This window comes from Sinocyclocheilus rhinocerous, unplaced genomic scaffold, assembly GCF_001515625.1.
Source record: "Sinocyclocheilus rhinocerous isolate Xijiao unplaced genomic scaffold, SAMN03320098_v1.1 scaffold148, whole genome shotgun sequence".
Taxonomy (NCBI): Eukaryota; Metazoa; Chordata; class Actinopteri; order Cypriniformes; family Cyprinidae; genus Sinocyclocheilus; species Sinocyclocheilus rhinocerous.
In genome coordinates, this window is record NW_015653472.1 from 975,488 (window position 1) to 994,936 (window position 19,449).

The 19,449-nt window shown below is 37.7% G+C and overlaps 1 protein-coding gene across 1 annotated transcript in view; it reads left to right on the top strand.

The window, feature by feature from the left end:
• Positions 1-19,449, top strand: part of LOC107716114 (agrin-like) — a 296,454-nt gene that overhangs the window by 159,549 nt on the left and 117,456 nt on the right. Inside the window, 1 exon segment of the mRNA XM_016522443.1 lies at positions 3,650-3,865. Coding sequence (XP_016377929.1) covers positions 3,650-3,865 — 216 coding nt within the window.

Here is a 19,449-nt window from a genome sequence, read left to right on the forward strand (position 1 = left end):
ATTTATTCAGACACCTTCAACATTTCACACATTATCACAGTTTATTGGCTATAGTTTAGAAAATGGTAATAAAATATGTCAAGACCTCAGAGTTAAATTGTGTCAGAACAAATTCATCTTGATAATGTCAGATAACACTTAAGCAAAACATAGTCAGGTCAAAGTGTCTGAATAATTTTTGGTCCCAAATTTTTATCCATTTTTCCATCACATAAACATGTATCTCTATTGGCCAGAATTTTAAAATTGCAACATTACTAAAGTATATTTTCCTATAAGTATAGGGACCACAAAACCAGTCAATTCAAGGGTCAATTTTTTTAAATTGAGATTTATACATCATCTGAAAGCTTTCCATTGATGCAGGCCTATGGTTTTGTTAGGACAATATTTGGCCAACTATTTGAAAATTTGGAATCTGGGTGCAAAAATCTAAATATTGAGAAAATCACCTTTAAATTGTCCAAATGAAGTTCTTAGCAATGCATATTACTAATCAAAAATTAAGTTTTGATATATTTATGGTAGGAAATTTACAAAATATCTTAATGGAAAATTATCTTTACTTAATATCCTAATTTTTTTTGACATAAAAGAAAAATCGATCATTTTGACCAATACAATGTATTGTTAGCTATTGCTACAAATATACCTCAGCGACTTAAGACTGGTTTTGTGGTCCAGGGTCACATATTATATATTCATAAGTTTCTTTAAGGCAAGCTATTTAATTCTCTAGCTGTCCATTTTTGCTTGACGAATATAGATTTTTGTGCAAATTGTAAAAGGTTTACAACAATTATAATGATTCGATTATAACAATATTAGTTAAGGAGCAAAATGATATAATGATTAAGAAAACAAATTGTCTTATTTTCTGCACTTTCTTTTCAGTGTCTTTATTGTTTTCTTCTGAACATTAATTTATACAGTGTAAGATAATAAGAATAACACCAGCCTCTTTAATTAGTCTCTAGATATGCAGCTGAAGAGCACGCCTCCAAGAAGTGCTGTCCTTTGCAGCCCAATCCCACTGAGATTTGAAGGCTTTCACGGAGTTTGTATGACTGTGTCCTGAAGTTGTTGGTTTTGACCTGATTTACTCAGAATCAACAAAGGACCGAGCCACCACAGTGCTGCGGTGAATCTCAAACAGGCACAGAGGTGACAAGCACTGTGTAAGAGACAACAGTGGGCAGGTGTGCATGTCGGATTGACAGCGGAGTTTAAATCCAACTCTCTGCACGCCTCAAGCTCATGTGTGCACACTCATGTTCCACATGTGTGATTCTATGTAGGTAGCCAGACACTGATAAAAAAGAAAAAAAAAAGCCTATTGCATTCACCTGATAGGTGTCAATCCGTTTGTGGCAGCTCTGGGTTCTTGCTATAGTGGACCCTGCCTGAGAGAATTATGGATGTTTGTGTTTTTATGGCAGTTGTGAGACAGGAAAGCAATAGAATGAGACCATGTCAGAGGAGTATCAGAAACAAGGGAAAGTTGTGTGTACGTGTGTTTTATGTGTTTGTGTGTTCTTGTATAAAGTAAAGTCAGTGATCAGGAACAGCTAGACAGATCCTGGAGCATACCGAGTGATCATGCCACCCTGTCTGGACCTGTTCTGGTAGTCCGTGATAAGAAAAAGAAAAAGAGCAAGTGTGTGTGTGTGTGTGTGTGTGTGTGTGTGTTTAAGATCACTCATCAAAGACCAGACCTTCTCAACAGAAACTTGTGTTTGCTTTGATTTGGAATAAGAAAATAACTGTAATGCTGTACATCTCCTTAGATCCAAAAATGAAAATTCTGTAATATACTGAACATCATTTATTCTGCTGCATGATTGTTTCTAATACAATGAGTGATGGCAAATTTGACATCCTTCTCTCTTCTGACAATGTAATCAATCTCTTGATATTTTTTTCCTATTTTGGAAAGTCATAGAAATGCTATTGTGGATTTTTACATTTGCTGTTGGGGCAAATGGGAAGGCAAAAATTATATTTTTGGTTGTTTCCATTCATCACTATAGAACAGAGGGGGGCAAACTAAGGCCGGGGCACTTTCATCTGGTCCGTGAGGCAGATAGTCAAGTCAAGTTTATTTGTACAGCGCTTTTCACGATACAAATCATTGCAAAGCATCTTTACAGCAAATTAAGTTTCTACAATATTTAGTGGTAGCTTATCAGTGGTGACTGTCAATTAATGTACATATGGCAGAAATGTACGGATAGTCCAAAATAACTATTTTTTAATGCAATATCAGCAAAATCCAATAGATGCGCGGTAGTCTGCAGTGCTGTAACAGTTACGTATACTGTATATTCAGTCAGAATTAGAATGCGCTCTGTAATATAATCTGGGTTGGATTTATATAATACATAATATATAATATTATCACCCCAAAACAGCAAACAAACTTGTTACAGTGTTCTCTATCACAGAATCCCGTTGCTGATTACAAAACATCATTTTATTTTAATGCTAGTAACAGAGGCTTCAGCGTTTAATATACACAATAATGCAGTTATTGAGAGAGAGAGAGAGAGAGAGATGGATTAAACATGTGAATTAACACAGTACTGCATGTCCGGCTCTCAACATAATTCAGCAGCATCATCTACCAATACCAATACCAATAGCGAATCCGTAAATTTAACTGCTTCAAAAACAGCAGCATTATTGAGAAATGTCATGTAGCTTTTCAGTTACAAAACTATTTTTGTGGGTCAGCAGCACTGACAAGTTTGTGTGAGTTTGTTCCACAGTGCTCTGTAATGTATGTGTGTGCGTTTGTAGGGGAGAACGGGAGAAAGAAAGATGCTGTGAAAGAGAGCGGGAGAAAGAAAGTGTGCTTTTAAATAAAAAGACAGGTCCTGGTAATAAAAAGTAATTTTGTGGGGAAAACATGGAAATAGTTTGACGTTTTTGTCATATTATTTATTCGCTGTTTTTATTTGCTTAGTCAGTGTATTTGGGTTTTGGATTTGTTGTGGAGTGAGGAGAACAAAAATACGTTTATAATGTTTGTAAATGTTTAGTTTATTTTACATTATTTCTGAATGAAATGATCAAATATGACTTATACATCAATCGACTTATATATGCTTATTTTATGCTCATAAATAAAAACAAAGTAGAGATAGTACAAGAATAGAACTAGGGAGAAGGTCAATACTTTCAGTGAATAATGAGTAAAATTCTAGTCTGTTTATATGGTCATATGGCTTCAGAAGACTTGGAATATACTGCTTGAGTGGTATGGACCACTTTTATAGTGCTTTTGTGTCAATTTTGAAGCTTGAAAGTTTATATTCTGTGTTCCGCAAAAGAATGTCATGCAGGTTTAGAATGTTAAATTGTCAATTTCCATTTTTGAATGAACTGTCTAAAACCAGATCTTCCTAACAGAGTGCTTATGTTGAGACAAGTAACAAAAAAAGAAAGCAAAATAATAAAAGAAAGCAACAATAATAATGCTGTACGTCTCTTCAGACAGGAGTTCTAAAGGTCATGAATGCTACTTTGTATGAGCTTTTTTACAAGGATCTTTTGTTCCATCCTCATATGTCTGGTGTTCTAGAACGCTGCACTTGTCATATGATTGTGGCTTTCTAAAATTGATTCTTATGTCTGTGTCTCTTTGCAGGTTGCAGAGGAAAGCTGTGTGGATTTGGAGCGGTGTGTGAGAGAGACCCCACTGACCCCTCTAAAGGAGAGTGTGTTTGTAAGAAAATTGTATGTACGTCTGTGGTGGCGCCGGTGTGTGGTTCTGACTCCTCTACCTACTCCAATGAGTGTGAGCTGGAGAAGGCCCAGTGCAATACACAGAGACGCATCAAGGTGATGCGCAGAGGCCCCTGTGGTAAGTCTAGTCACATGCAAAAATCAGTACATCTATACTTGTTAGGACCTCCTGACTGTTGTTCTTAAATTAAAGGGAAAATTCACTAAAAATCATCCTTATGTCTTTCCAAACTCTCTTTTTTCTCCGTGGAACACAAAAGGAGTTCCCCTTCGGGAACTCGAGCTGCGTCGGAAAACGCTAGGGGAACGCCTTCAGCGATACCAAGCTCTGAATCATATGTGTAATCAGTCGAACGATGGGCGAGACGTCAGCGGCGGGTGACGTCATGACCAGGAAGATTTAAAAGCACGTGAGGTGCAGCCGGCGCTAGCTTTCTGTCATTCAGCAAAGCTCTCTGTGTGTGTCGGTCACGATTTATGTTCTGTGAGTCTTATTTATTGTTGTCTGTCCAAAAAGTGCACAAGCATTCAAAATATAAGCTCCAGCAGAGATAAAAGATGTCTAAGCAAAAGACAAAAAAGGGCGAAAGCAGATCGCGTTACAGACTGTGTGTTCCTCCCTGCCCACGCTACATCACGAGCGGGGATACACACAGTTTGTGCGTGGTCTGCTTGGGAGCGGAGCACGCGGCGTCGGCTCTCGAGAGGGCCGACTGTCTGCATTGTGAGCAGTTGCCGCTGCGTTTGCTTCGCTCCCGGAAGGCTCTCTTTGAGGAGGGAGCCTTCACCAGCGTTCCTCACGGTGCTGGCGCCGCTTCCGCCGAGGCGAAGAGGCACCTGCACTCGTGGGGTTCGCAGCTGGATCTGGTGGAGGGAATGGAGACGGGCGAGTCCCTATCTTCTTCCTCACCTGCCAGATCCACTGCCCGCTCGCTGGGATCGGAAGCCCGTTCTGCGGCTACTTCCCCCCGGAGAGCGGGCTCGGCGCTTCTCCTATCTTCCTCCGAGGAGGTTGATGTGGAGAGCGTCGAGGATAAAATACATGCATTATATAGCGGGTAAATTTGACCCGCTGGCGCTTATAAGTACAAATGCCCCGTTTTTTGATCTGGTTTTATTTAAATAATTTTTAACAACATTGGATTGTAAATTACATAATTTTAGTAAAAGTCAATGACTGGGAGACTTGAATGTTTTATTTTAAATCTGTTATATACATTTGAAAAACGGTTCTAGTGTTAAACAGTGAAGCATGTTTCTTACACCAGAGGATTTTTTTCTTTTTTTTTTATGCAAAGGACCCCAAAATATAATGATATCCTTTCGAGGTCAGTCATTTTTATGTATAAACATTATATACTGTGTAAGAAAAATAGTAAACATGATATTATAAATACATGTTGTTTGCAAAATTTATAATTTAATCAAATTTATTTGTTTTAATTAAAGTGCGTATTGTCATTGTACTAAAGCAAAAATTCAAATATTAATCTGTAAAAAAGTTACATTAGTCTGTTTCTAGATGAAAAAACGTTTCCAATTCAATTTAAATAAAAAACTATTTAATATATAAATATTCAACCTAAAAAAAAAAAAAAACTAAATACTGCACATTGCAAGAAGTTTTGTTTATTTGTTTACTTATTTATTGAAAACTTATCCTTACAAAACTTTTGGTTATTTATTATTTATTATTTGGCTCTTTATAAGTTTTTACTCTTTAAGTTAGTCTAATTTGGACCATCCTCACAAGTTGGATTTACTACACAGAAGTTTTTACTATACTTATACTTAGTGATTTAAGATACTATATTAACACCCTTCTACTTGCTCACACATTTTATTTTTAAATTCAAGCATTTTTGATACATGCCAAAAACAATAATTATCCCCATATTATCCCAATGTTTCCATATTCATGAACCCCAGCATGGATAGATCTTCTATGGCGTGGAGAATGTGAGTTTTGTGTTTTCTGTTCATCATGTATATTCCAATCAGTTTATTTCCATGAATGATAACTAATATGTGAAATGTGGCCCATCATTAAACGGGCTCTGTGGCAGTTGGCCTGGCCAGCGTGAGCCATAATTATGTGATTCGGTGGAACATGCCGTACAAAGCCTTCAAAGAGCTCTAATTAGCCACCTCACATGCTGTCTAGCAGGAAATGATCAGTCCTGAGGAATGAGAGCTCCAGCCTACCAGTGAACTCCAGCCTCCATTGAGAAACGCACTAAAGATCACACTGTCCCGGTGTGTTAATGCAGTTGAAGTTTGGCTCCATGCTAATCTCCATGCTAGGCTCCGCAGCAGGGCTTTAATGGGCACTAGCCTCCCTGCTATTGTGCTAATGAAATTGACAGTGTGGCTATCAGGGTTCATATTGCTCTCGCTCAAATGGGATCAGCGGCCATAGATAACAGCCGTTTCAGTGTTTCTCTTGGGTAGAGAGGTTGAGGTGGGAGATGAGAGTCAGGTTAGCTACCATCTTTTGCCAACATCTAATCCGGTGGTGCAGCATCCAAAATTAACCCTTGGCCTTTGGGGTCGTAAGATTGTTTTAATTTTTAACCAAAGCATTTATTTAATCAAAAATAGAGTAAAAACATGAAGAAAAAAAACTGTAAAACTCTACTACCATTTAAAATACCTGTTTTCTATTATAATACATTTTAAAATGTAATTTATTCCTGTAATGTCAAAACTGAATTTTCAGCAGCCATTACTCCAGTCTTCAGTGTCACATGATCCTTCAGAAATCATTCTAATATAATGATTTTCTGCTCAAGAAACATATATTATGATCATTATCGATGTTGAAAATGGCTGTACTGATTAATCATTTTTTTCAGAAACTGAATCAAAATCAAAATGCAGCTGAGTGGCCAAAATAAACATTTATAGCTGGTAGGGGTTTTCAATTTACACTGCATTGGCAGGAGTGGCAAAGGGTTAATTTGCACCACGTGCACGGGATAAAAGGTGATACAGAAAAAGAAATACAGAGAGGTGCCCTGTTTTTAAAGATGAGCAGGGGAACATGGGTGCTTCGATAATATTGAACTCCGGTGGGTAAACAGAGTCTCCAGCTGTTTGTGTGAGTGAGCGAGTCAGTCAGCAAGTGGAGGAAAGAAGTGGAGTGTGTGTGGAGCTCATTTCAGGTGGGCCGTATGCTGGAGCTCATCTGGATTGGCAGCGGTTCAGCGGAGCATTGGGCCAGAGAGATTGATCAATGAAAGGATTGATCATATGTGTGCAGAGCACATCTGGAATTACTGTGATTGCCAGGAGCACTCTCTTTTCTCACTCTGTCTTTTTTTAAACATTAACGTCTCTTCACCTCCAGCCTGACTCGGTTGATGAAAACCACTTTTGAGTACCCGCAGCACGGAGGTGGTAAAATCTGTGCATCAAATATTCACTCCCTAAACCAGGCCTACAACTTAAACTAGCCGCAGAGGCTGAAACTGTCGGCTTCTGTTGTCTAAATGAGGTTATTCTGCTGTACAGAAGAGCAGGGGTGGAAAAGCCTTAACCTCAGGGTATCATGGGAAGCTGCTTAATGGAGGAATCAATATGTGTGTCCCGTTATTGACGGCTGAAACTGTGTTCCTTCACTTGGGAAGTATGGCTCATTTCTTTCAGATGCTTTACCTGCTATAACTCCAGGTGTTGATACTGTTGGACACATATGGGCCATTTTTCCCCTCGGTTGCTTCTCACACTCTGTCAACCGATTCTCACGTATATAGGGCACTACATGCATATTTACTGTCCTTTAATAATGTCAAAGCTGACGTTCATCCAAGCACATAACGCTTGCAGCAGCAGCCATGAGAGACTGTTGATTTATGATCTTTCTGCAAACACATCTTAGTCAATATTAAAGCAACTGTAACTAAAGCAACTAAGTAGCACAGGGATATACTGTTTGAATGCATCATAATAGTGATTCATATCAGAAGAAAAGGATAGAATGTGTTCAAAGAAATAGTTGATTAATAATACTTGGATGTAGATAAAGGTGAGCTTAAATATAAGCTTTGCTGAAAGGTGAAGTGCGTATATATATTTATATATGTATATCTGTATATCTATGAGTGTGTGTATTTACGTGTGTGTGTGTGTGTGTCTGTGTGTGAGTGTGTGTATATATGTATATAGTCGCACTAGTGTCACAGAAAATGTCATCTTAGTGTCACCTTTCAGCAAAGTTTTCATGTCTATTTCATATATATTCAATTATTTATTTATTCTGAAATTATTATTTATTACAGCTCGATGCTAAAAGGAGTGGTGTGTTGTTGGAGTGTTGCTATGCAGTTTCTTGTACCACATATAATATTCAGGTATAAACCTTGGGTTTGTATATGGGAATTTTTCACATTTTGTTTTATGTTTTGTTTTGTTTTTGTTTTGTTTTTTCTTTGCTTTGTTTTTTATTGTTTTGTGGTGCTTGGTTTGTTTATTTAATTTAATTTTTTTGCTTTGCTTTATGTTTTGCTTTAGTTTGTTTTCAGTGTAAAATTTCAAGTTAGATCACTTAAAAATGTAACCGTACACCTCTCTTCAACACGTTATTTTATTTAAAGGGGTCATATGATGCTGCTAAAAAGAACATTATTTTGTGTATTTGGTGTAATGAAATGTGTTTATGCGGTTTAAAGTTAAAAAAACACATTATTTTCCACATATTGTACATTATTGTTTCTCCTCTATGCCCCGCCTTTTTGAAACGCGTCGATTTTTACAAAACTCATCGGTCTGAAAAAGCGAGGTATGAATGAAATCGCATCATATGACCCCTTTAAAGGTGCACTAAGCGATTTTTGCTAAACTATGTTGATATTTAAAATCACCAAAACAAACACGCCCATACCCCAACAAGACCTCCCCTATTTTGTTAACTCCGCCCCACACGTACGTACACAACCCCGGCAGCGACGATGGCGGAATCTGCTATGCCTGCCGGCCGAGGGTATGATGTCATCAATAAGTGAAAGCGATGTGTGTTACTATGGTAATTCAACGTAAAAATTAATGTAACTCACCTATCAAGAAGAAACAAAGCAACCTCGGCGTCCAATTCCAGGCCTTCCCGCTCCTTGAGTTCTCTCCACCGCTGGAAAGCTGCTCCAGTATTTACACAGTCCTACCTCTTACCTGATCGTAACCCTTCTTTTTAATGTTTTGCTCCTCCGAAATTTTATTTATTTTTTTATCTGCCATCTCTCGCTATCTATAGTCGATCTGCTAATATCCGTCCTGTGCACTCACTGAGTGCTCTCTTCTCCCTATCATTACTAGACACGCCCCTTACTGCTGATTGGCAGCAAGTGTGTTTTGGGACTCGGTCCAACATTGTGGTCAAAAGTGTTTTTCAAATATTGCTTAGTGCACCTTTAAGTAAAGTTTATGCCTTGTCAACCTACAGTTGTGCTGTTTATAGTTTTGTCTGTATTGGAATTATATAAAATACTGTATTTAACAATGATAAATTACACTCATCAAATTTAAAGGGGTCATATGATGTTGCTAAAAAGAACATTATTTTGTCACACGGCGGGCTAGAGTGAGCGGAGGCCGGCGACTAGAGTGAGCGGAGGACGCCGGCTAGAGTGAGCGGCGGCGGGCAGGCTTGAGAACGGCGCGGCCGGTGGATTCGACGAAGGAGCGTCCGGCGGGCGTGCGGCAACCACATGTGACGACCCCGGGCTGGACTCCGGAATCCGGCGATCCACAGCGCGAAGTTGATGTATTTCCTCAGCGACCAGCACGGATCAGATTTAAATCGCATCATATGACCCCTTTAAGGATTTGTTAATGGTTTAGGTGTGCGTGATTGCACTTTTGTTTCCCTTATTAGAGACATGATTTGAAACTAATGTCCAGTTTGGTTGATTGTTCCCTGTGATGGCTCGTTATTCAGGCACTGGTGACACCTCCACGGCCACTGAGCACGGCAGCCGCCGATGATGGCATGCAGCCAACCCTGCCTCGTGCAAATGAGTTTTTCACTCACCCTGTTCGACCCCTACGTCGGCTCCCGTGCTCGTGCGTGTAGATGCTCGCCACAACACATTCACCTGTCTCCGTGACAGGAGACTCAATTCACACTCATCAGTGGCGTCTTGGCTTCCTTGCTCCATATGAGAAAAACCCCTGCAGTTTCTCGCTCTCAGACTAAATTTAGCTTGGGTTACGTCTGCTACACAGTCTGGGCCTGTCCACCGGCACACAATTATAGCAAGATCGACACTCTCCTTCAATAATGGAGTTCCCTAAATGAATTCTGGAAGCAGATACTCTGTGATCTAGCAACATCCATCATAGAGATGTTTTTTTTTTCTCTCTGAAAAACACATTCAGCCAAAAACCAGTGTGATCTTCTCATCTGAAAAATTTTGCTAAAATGATCCTGCATGGTTCTGGTAAATAGTATTGGGGTCTATGGGGGTCTGCACAGGGCAATAAAGCCTAAACCCGCTCTGTAAATGTGATGCTTTGACCCAAACAAGTAGTCATTTCAAATTTAAAACCATTTGATTTTAAATCCTAAGCTATTAATGTGGTTTCAAAATTTTGGACCCCCATGTTGGGTTCCATCAGGCTCAAATCTGGTATATCACATGTAGCTTGTCTTATACCAACACTACCACACAGCTACTCTATATAGGCTCACAAAAAAACACCCAGATGTCGGCGAGAATATGATCAATGCCATCACCAGAGCTTCATTCTGCTGCTTATCCCCTGGAGAATGAGTATACTTCTTATACAAATCTGTTTCCCTCGCTCTCCTCCTCAGTCTCTCTCTCTCTCCCTGCCGTCCTGCACACTTCCGAAGGGGGAGGATGTAGTGTTGAAGTGAGATAAGGTAGATTACAGCAGGACGAGCACATTAAAAAGGCACATTTTCCACGCTTTCGCTTCTAATACCAGATGGGAGAGCTTTTTACAACTTATTCATGTATTCATGCATTTGACTGGTCTGAATAATGCATTGTTATTTTTAACCCCTACCACACTTGAGTGGAATATTGAGTGCAACAATCAGGGACTTACCAACCGTTAGAACATTTCTGGCACTTTTATCACCAACAACAAAAAAAAAACTGTTTTAAATCAGTTATTTCTAACTTTTGCTGTAGTGTGTCAGTAGGAAATATCAGTTTACATTACCAAACATTCTTTTTGCCATTAATTTTAATAATCCAGTGAGATATTTGTATGCACAAGGAGTCTGACAACAGCTAGTGCTCCACACAGAGATCTGATCTCACCATCATCCAGTCCATCTGGGATTACATGAAGAATCAGAAAAAACGGAGACAGACTAAATACAGAGGAACTAGGGCAACATCTCTAAGACGCTTTAAGAAACCTACCTGCAAAGTTACAATACTGTGAAAAGTTTTAGGCACTTGTTTAAAAATACTGTAAAGCTTTCAAATGCTTTCAAAAAAATAATATAATATAGATTTTATTTATCAATTAACTTCTATTAAATACAAAGTTCTCTCATGAAACTTTAGATGGCGCAGGCTGATATATTCTAACTCAATCTGACATGATAACATCATTATTCACGTGACGCAGCTGATTGGTTGTTTTTGTATCAGCAGCCAATGAGCTTGCTGTGCAATCATTCAAATACTCGACTAGTGCTTGCTGGAGCAGTTGCAGCGCACTTCAGAAAGCATCTGAAATAAACCTTTAAGATAAGTGAATACTCTTTTATGCTTATCACTATGCATATTGCGTGGTCTGCCTAATCAATTTCTAAATGAGCAACCATAAACAAGTTTAAACTAAGTGTCATGTTAAACAGTTTTGCATTCGTATGCAGGAGAGAAATACTAAGTATAAGCTATAGCATTTACGCAGCTGCAGCAGCAAGCAGTCTGTAATTGTTCTGAGGACATGCCGACTGAGAACAGGCTTAAATGAAATAAGCATTCCTGTTTGTATGCATTTAAACCGGGGTTTGCCATATTTAGCTTCTTAAAATCAATGTTCACGTTTGCTTATTTTTTAAGTCTGAGTCACACTTTTTTTTATCATCCTAATGGCGTTAATACACAATAAGAGCAAATGACTTAATTAATATATTTTGCTCAGGTGGATGCTGGGGTCTCTAATCAGCTTGCAACATATATCTATTTGTTAATTAAAGGCACATTTTCCACGCTTTCGCTTCTAATACCAGATGGGAGAGCTTTTTACAACTTATTCATGTATTCATGCATTTGACTGGTCTGAATAATGCATTGTTATTTTTAACCCCTACCACACTTGAGTGGAATATTGAGTGCAACAATCAGGGACTTACCAACCGTTAGAACATTTCTGGCACTTTTAGAAATTTCTGAGGGTCCCCTGCCCAATTTTTGGACAGTAATAATTGTATTTTAAGAGCTTCATTTGCTTGACCAGAGTGCACTGAATAAACATGTAGGTGGTTGCATAAAAATGTCAATTTTTAGACCCAACATTTTCATCATCTGTTGGTGATGTTTCATCATCATAATCTGTGTGTGCTCCTAATATGGCTACTTTCCTGATGTAATCTAATTAATATTCACAAGCCAGGCTGATCGTTGGAGCTCAGCATTAAAAATCCTATTGACTTTCTTTATAGAAATACTTATTCTAATAACATAAAATCTGAATCTCTCCAGTATCTTAAATAAATTATGGTTGTGTATATATTTGACTATTTAGTAATAAACTTCAAATATATTTCATTTTGTACTTTGTATGTCTATGAATAATTTTAAATTCAACAATTTCAATTACGTCATCTACAGTGCTTCATGGGCTGCGTAGTTCATTGCCTCATAAAAGACGTACACAGCCTTTGGCGTTTTCTCTGATTTTCAAATGTTGTTTTGCTTCAAAAAGTTTGTAATGTTGTGTTTCATCTCAGAGCTGGTTGATTTGTTTCATGGCTCTTTATTGAAAGTTTTTTTGAAACTTTCAATAAATTCCTATGGAGAAAATTCTGGAATCAAGGGCACTGACGTAGTGAGTGATCGTTATTACACTAATTTTAACTAAATAGAGTATGTAATACCCTGTATTTGCTACGGCTGTATGTCTACCATGCGCCTTGATATTTGATGGCCGCAGTATGCTTCAGGACACCTTCTGTGCTTTTGAAAGTAAATCTTAAAGACATCTGAAAGAAATAATCGCAGCTGATTGGGTATGATTATATTTTACCTTTGAAAACAGAGTTTGAATGCATTCCCGTACTTAAATACATGCACTCGCTGTGCCAGATAATGATTATTGACTGTTCCATTCAGCTTCCTGTTTGTGTAGCACACTGTCAGACACGTCGCCACACACCAGCAGCACAACCACTATCTTTCCTGTCGTCTTCATGAGAATAAGCTGCTATTTGTCCTCTTTCTTACCCTTTTCTTTTTCTATTTTCCTCAAAAGACATCCTCTTTCAAATGACTAGTACCTCTAAACAAGATGAGTTAATTTCGTCCCATAATTACATTTCCCTCCAACGATGTCCTTCCCTTCCGACCTTTCCTGAATCACGTACACAGACCCATGCCACTTTATACGCTTGCACATTCGAGCATGCATGAGTACAAAGCCATTCATGAATACCTGCCTGCGTCCACTCAAGGCCCTTTGCGGTAATCACAGAGGTGTCTGCCCGACCTCTCTCAGGTTAATGCAGGAGAGAGCAGCTCTTCCTATCAGCCAGTGGTCTGTGACAAAGAGATTCTTCATATGACCCTCTATAGAGCTCTTTATGTCTCTTACAGTCTCCATGGAGCACACAGGTACAGGAGAGGCCAGCGACTTTGATAGAGATTTCTTTAAACTGCTGTTCTCATTTCTTCTAGCTGTTGTAGTGATCAAATAGTTGTCAAATTCACCGATTTTAATCTGTTGTTTGTATAGTAAAATAAATTTATATGTATATATATATAGAGAGAGAGAGTTTTTATAGCTTTTATTTATTTCTGTCATTATTATTACATAAATTAATATAATATAATATCTATCCATCTGTCTGTCTGTCATGTGTACCTACTCAAGTAAAAGTATGTATCATACATTCATAGATACATACATACAAATATATATATATATATATATATATATATATATATATATATACACACTACTGCTGTAGTGTGTCAGTAGGAAATATCAGTTTACATTACCAAACATTCTTTTTGCCATTAATTTTAATAATCCAGTGAGATATTTGTATGCACAAGGAGTCTGACAACAGCTAGTGCTCCACACAGAGATCTGATCTCACCATCATCCAGTCCATCTGGGATTACATGAAGAATCAGAAAAAACGGAGACAGACTAAATACAGAGGAACTAGGGCAACATCTCTAAGACGCTTTAAGAAACCTACCTGCAAAGTTACAATACTGTGAAAAGTTTTAGGCACTTGTTTAAAAATACTGTAAAGCTTTCAAATGCTTTCAAAAAAATAATATAATATAGATTTTATTTATCAATTAACTTCTATTAAATACAAAGTTCTCTCATGAAACTTTAGATGGCGCAGGCTGATATATTCTAACTCAATCTGACATGATAACATCATTATTCACGTGACGCAGCTGATTGGTTGTTTTTGTATCAGCAGCCAATGAGCTTGCTGTGCAATCATTCAAATACTCGACTAGTGCTTGCTGGAGCAGTTGCAGCGCACTTCAGAAAGCATCTGAAATAAACCTTTAAGATAAGTGAATACTCTTTTATGCTTATCACTATGCATATTGCGTGGTCTGCCTAATCAATTTCTAAATGAGCAACCATAAACAAGTTTAAACTAAGTGTCATGTTAAACAGTTTTGCATTCGTATGCAGGAGAGAAATACTAAGTATAAGCTATAGCATTTACGCAGCTGCAGCAGCAAGCAGTCTGTAATTGTTCTGAGGACATGCCGACTGAGAACAGGCTTAAATGAAATAAGCATTCCTGTTTGTATGCATTTAAACCGGGGTTTGCCATATTTAGCTTCTTAAAATCAATGTTCACGTTTGCTTATTTTTTAAGTCTGAGTCACACTTTTTTTTATCATCCTAATGGCGTTAATACACAATAAGAGCAAATGACTTAATTAATATATTTTGCTCAGGTGGATGCTGGGGTCTTCTGTCATCAGCTTGCAAAGTGCATTAAAGTGCATTAAACATTACATTACACCAAGGTTTTCCAAACTGGGGTTTGTGAGGTGATGAAAAGCTAATAATTAAATCACAAAAATGTCTAATTTAACTAATTGTGTGGCCTTTCCATTTTCTGTGTAATTATAGTGACCTGACTAGTAGCTGGTGTGTGCAGTTCCATAAAACTAGAAGACTTTCCAAATGTATATAAGTGGTAGGATCTTTTAGAAAGGAAAATAACTGTAATCTGATCTTGAGCACTTTAAAATGTATATAATCTTAATTACAAGTACTTAATTTTGGAATCTGATTACATAATTCAGATTACATGTAATCGGTTACTACCCAGCACTATATACAGTATATAGCTATAGATATGGATGTATGTATATTTGCTGTTAATGCTCTCTGGGTATCCACATTTTGCTGTATGGAGCTGCTAAACCACTTTAAAATCTAATTCCCGTCTCTCCCAACAGACTGTATATTATCAACTTGCAGAACGCATGAATACCAACTGATAAGTGTGTGTGTGTGTGTGTGTGTGTGTGTGAGAAAGGGTTTGCTTGAAGGAAAAGAAAATGATTAGTGTCGAATGTGCCTGCTGATTGTACTCAAAATTTGTTTGAAAGAAAAAAAAAAGAATTTTTTTTTTTTTTTAGGATATTGCTTTTAGCCAAAATAAACAATTCCATCTTCGTCATTATGTTTGAGCACTGCAGTAACGGAGAGCAATGTGGGGAAAGATCGTTGTAAGCTGTATGTAGCCTACAAAATAAGGTTTCTTGCCCTTTTCTTTGCCCACTATCATTAAACTTTGACCTCTTGAAAATCCCAAAGCAGTTGCTTTGAATCTGATGACCTGTTTCTGTTGGAGTGCATTGCCTGCTTGAGCCTTGCTGTTGTTAATTAGTTTTGCTTGCTGAAGTAAGTATCACAATTAGACTACTATTGCCCCTACTTGGGGATTTTAACTAATTCCTTAACATTAAGTATTAAACTTCAGAATGTATCTTGTCCCACCATTGTTTGTGCTATGGAAATGAATTATAAATTACACCTCCAATCTTGCAACTTGATGAGGCATGCTGTTACTTCTGTAAGCAGCCAGACATAAGATTTTCACCTAGAATAACAGGCAAGAAAATCCCATAGACTTGAATTATTGGAGGAACCATAGATGTTTTGAAAGACCAGAATATCATAGAGACTGGGAGTGGGCTCTTTTGACCAACTATCTACAACATCCAAGCAATACTTAACCAGTGCTGGATAGTAACTGATTACATGTAATCTGGATTACGTAATCAGATTCTAAAAATGAAGTACTTTTAAGTATTGCATTTTCAGATTTCAGACTCATAATCAGATTACAGTTTCTTTTTTATAGATTACATGATTACATATTATTTACACAATGGCAGTAAATTATTCATAATCTATTGCACACACCAGCCACTAGTCAGGTGACTATAATTACACAGAAAATGGAAAGGCCACACAGTTTAATTTGACATTTTCTGATTTAATTATTAACTTTTCATCACCTCACAAACCCCAGTTTGGGTAACCTTGATGTAATGTAATGTTTGATGCACTTCTTGATGTTGATAAAGAACAAAGTATTTTCTTACGAGTTAGGTCAAAAGTAGTCAGAAAGTACTCAGAATACATTACCTAATAGGTGTAATCCAACAGATTGTTACTAATTTCCATTATGTAATTTGTAATCAGTAACGGATTACAGTTTGTATCTATCCAGCACTGCTAATAACCACCTAGAAGACAAATGAACTAGCAATGCTGTAGCTACCACTCTTTATATCTTAGTAACCAACATTCTAGCAACCTCCTAGTACCACTACAAACATTTATCAAGCCTTCAAAACATTGTGGCAGTGAGTTTTGCACCATTCATATTTTCGTAAAAAATTATACTTTTTTATACTGTATACCACATGCCTCCAGTTTTCAGTTCCAGAATGATTGTGTTTTCTGAATTAACTTTCTACTTCCAGGATTATATGAAACCTTTTGAACATACATTGTATATCACACTTTTAAGCCGGCTATAGAAGCAGGGATTATGTTTGAATTCATCTTGATTGTGATCTCTTTCCAGTTCCGGGGACTCATAGATTTTGCATCCTAAGCACACACGAGCTGAATTAAATCCAGTCTTAGGCTGCGATCTGAAGCTTATGGTAGTGTTTGTAGTGAACTGCATTGGGTTAGCACTCACTAAAGCTCACAGGGGATAAACCTTTCCTCTGATAGACATGTTTGGTATTGTATTAAACCGGTGAGCTAACGTAGTCCTGCTCGTGATGTTACCTCGTGTGTCTTCACAGGCGCGAGGGTCAGACTCGACTCACCTCGGGAATACTACACAAGAATGCGCACTGACAGCTATCACAGGAAAGCAGGAGTGCCTGGCTTTTGAGTCCAACCACAAAAAGATGTGAATTATCCATTTTTGTGGCTAATTTTCTTTATCCAAGGGCAACACTAAGGCGTGCAAAGAAGGAAGACAGCTGCAGTCAAATAAGCCCTTTGAAGAAATACATCAAAAGAACAAATCATCTCGCCATGTGAAGGATGACATCAGCAGAGGGTGGGACACTGGGTTTGGAGGTCATCTGTAGAGGTTCAGCTTCATTTTTTGGTAGTCATTGCAGCAAAGATGGCAAAAAACACGAATGCTTGGGAATATTAATAAATAGTTTTCTCCAGGCTTAGTAGACCTTGTTATTTTGGGTTCAGTGCAAGCATTTGTAGCATAATGTTTATTATAAACAATTTTTTTAAATCTAAAATTGAGGTTAAAATGTGAAACGATGTAAGCGAAAGACATCAATCTTTAAACATTAAAATTGGGGCTGTCAATAGATTTTAATTTTTAATCGCAATTAATCACACCCTTTTTGTTGTGATTAATCGTACACTTATCATGAAATTATGCATACACCATGTATCTTGTTTAAAACATTCATTTGTCATCATTTGCCGTAGTAAACCAAAAGATTATTCTCACATAACTGTATTTTCTGCTTTACTGTATATTTCAAGATAAATTTAGATGTCTTTCCAAAAAAGGATACTTGGAGACTCAAACAGGACACCAAATAACATAAGTCCATATAATTGATACATTTCTGCACACCAAAGAACACATAAAACTAAAAAAAAAAAAAACTTCAGAATTCATAGTGGTATAGCAAGTGTACAGACAAATAAGCATAATCAGGACAGGAACTGAAAGGAAACCAAATAAGGGCATACAGAAACAGGAGGCAGGAACAGAGTGAAAACAAAACAAAAACAGACCATAAACGTGACAAATATACATACATACCGTATTGTCCCGAATATAAGACGATGTTTTTTTCTTGGAAATACATCTGAAAAAACGCGGTCGTCTTATATTCAGGGTCTAGACTTTGACATGTCATATAATCAGGGTCGTCTTATATTCGGGCCAATACGGTATATGTATATACAGTATATATGTATATGTATATATTAGGGATGCGCAGATCCGATATTCATATCGGGTATCGGCTCCAATAGTGCCATTTTTCTCGGATCGGGTATCGGTCAGAGAGGTCCGATCCAAATCCGAGATTTTATTTATTTTTTTCTCGATTGTGCGAATTATTCTGTGTTACTTCTGAAGCCATATGATTGCTTAATGTGAGCTACATATGAATATTTAAGTCCTTACATTAAAGTTCACACAAACTCTTTTCTCCGCTGTCAGTCATTCGTTCAGCCTTTAAACCCTGGTCGCATGTTACTTCTGAAGCCATACGATAGCTTAATGTGAGCTACATATTAATATTTAAGTCCTTACATTAAAGTTCACACAAACTCTTTTCTCCGCTGTGGCTGTCAGTCTTTAAACCCTGGTCGCGTTCAGTTACGACAGTCAGTTCGGTAAAACTCTCTCCAAGCTCATTCTGTGTTCCCATTATACTTGATTTGTAAATACATGTCTATGATTTTGCAAAAAGGACTTTATCTACTTGCCGGAGTTTAATGTTGTTTTGTTACTTGCTATCAGGTGTCTGTGAGAACAAAACACGGGCGTAGAAAAGATTATAAATTGTTTTTAACGTGCACAGTAACTGAAATTTAAAACCGTTAAAAGAAAGGCTCAATAACTGTTGCACAGATATAATACACTACGCATCAATTTCTCTTCCCTTTTTTAACATGAAGCGCTTACAATGTGCGCATCCGGTGTGCAGAATGATGACGTCACAGCCTGACGCCGTGTTGCTTCAGGCGCATCACTCTGCACACCGGATGCGCACATTGTAAGCGCTTCGTGCTGCACTGTATTTGTTTTGTCCTATCGTATCTATCATATGTTGTTGCCTTATTAAAAAATATGCTATACATTTAAAAGAAATGTATTTTAATTATATAGTATATACTTATATTGTCAGACTCTGTTCCATGTTTCGTGTGTGTCCTGCTCCCCATGTGCCTTCCCATGCCCTTATTTGGTTTGTTTCCTGTTCCTCCCCT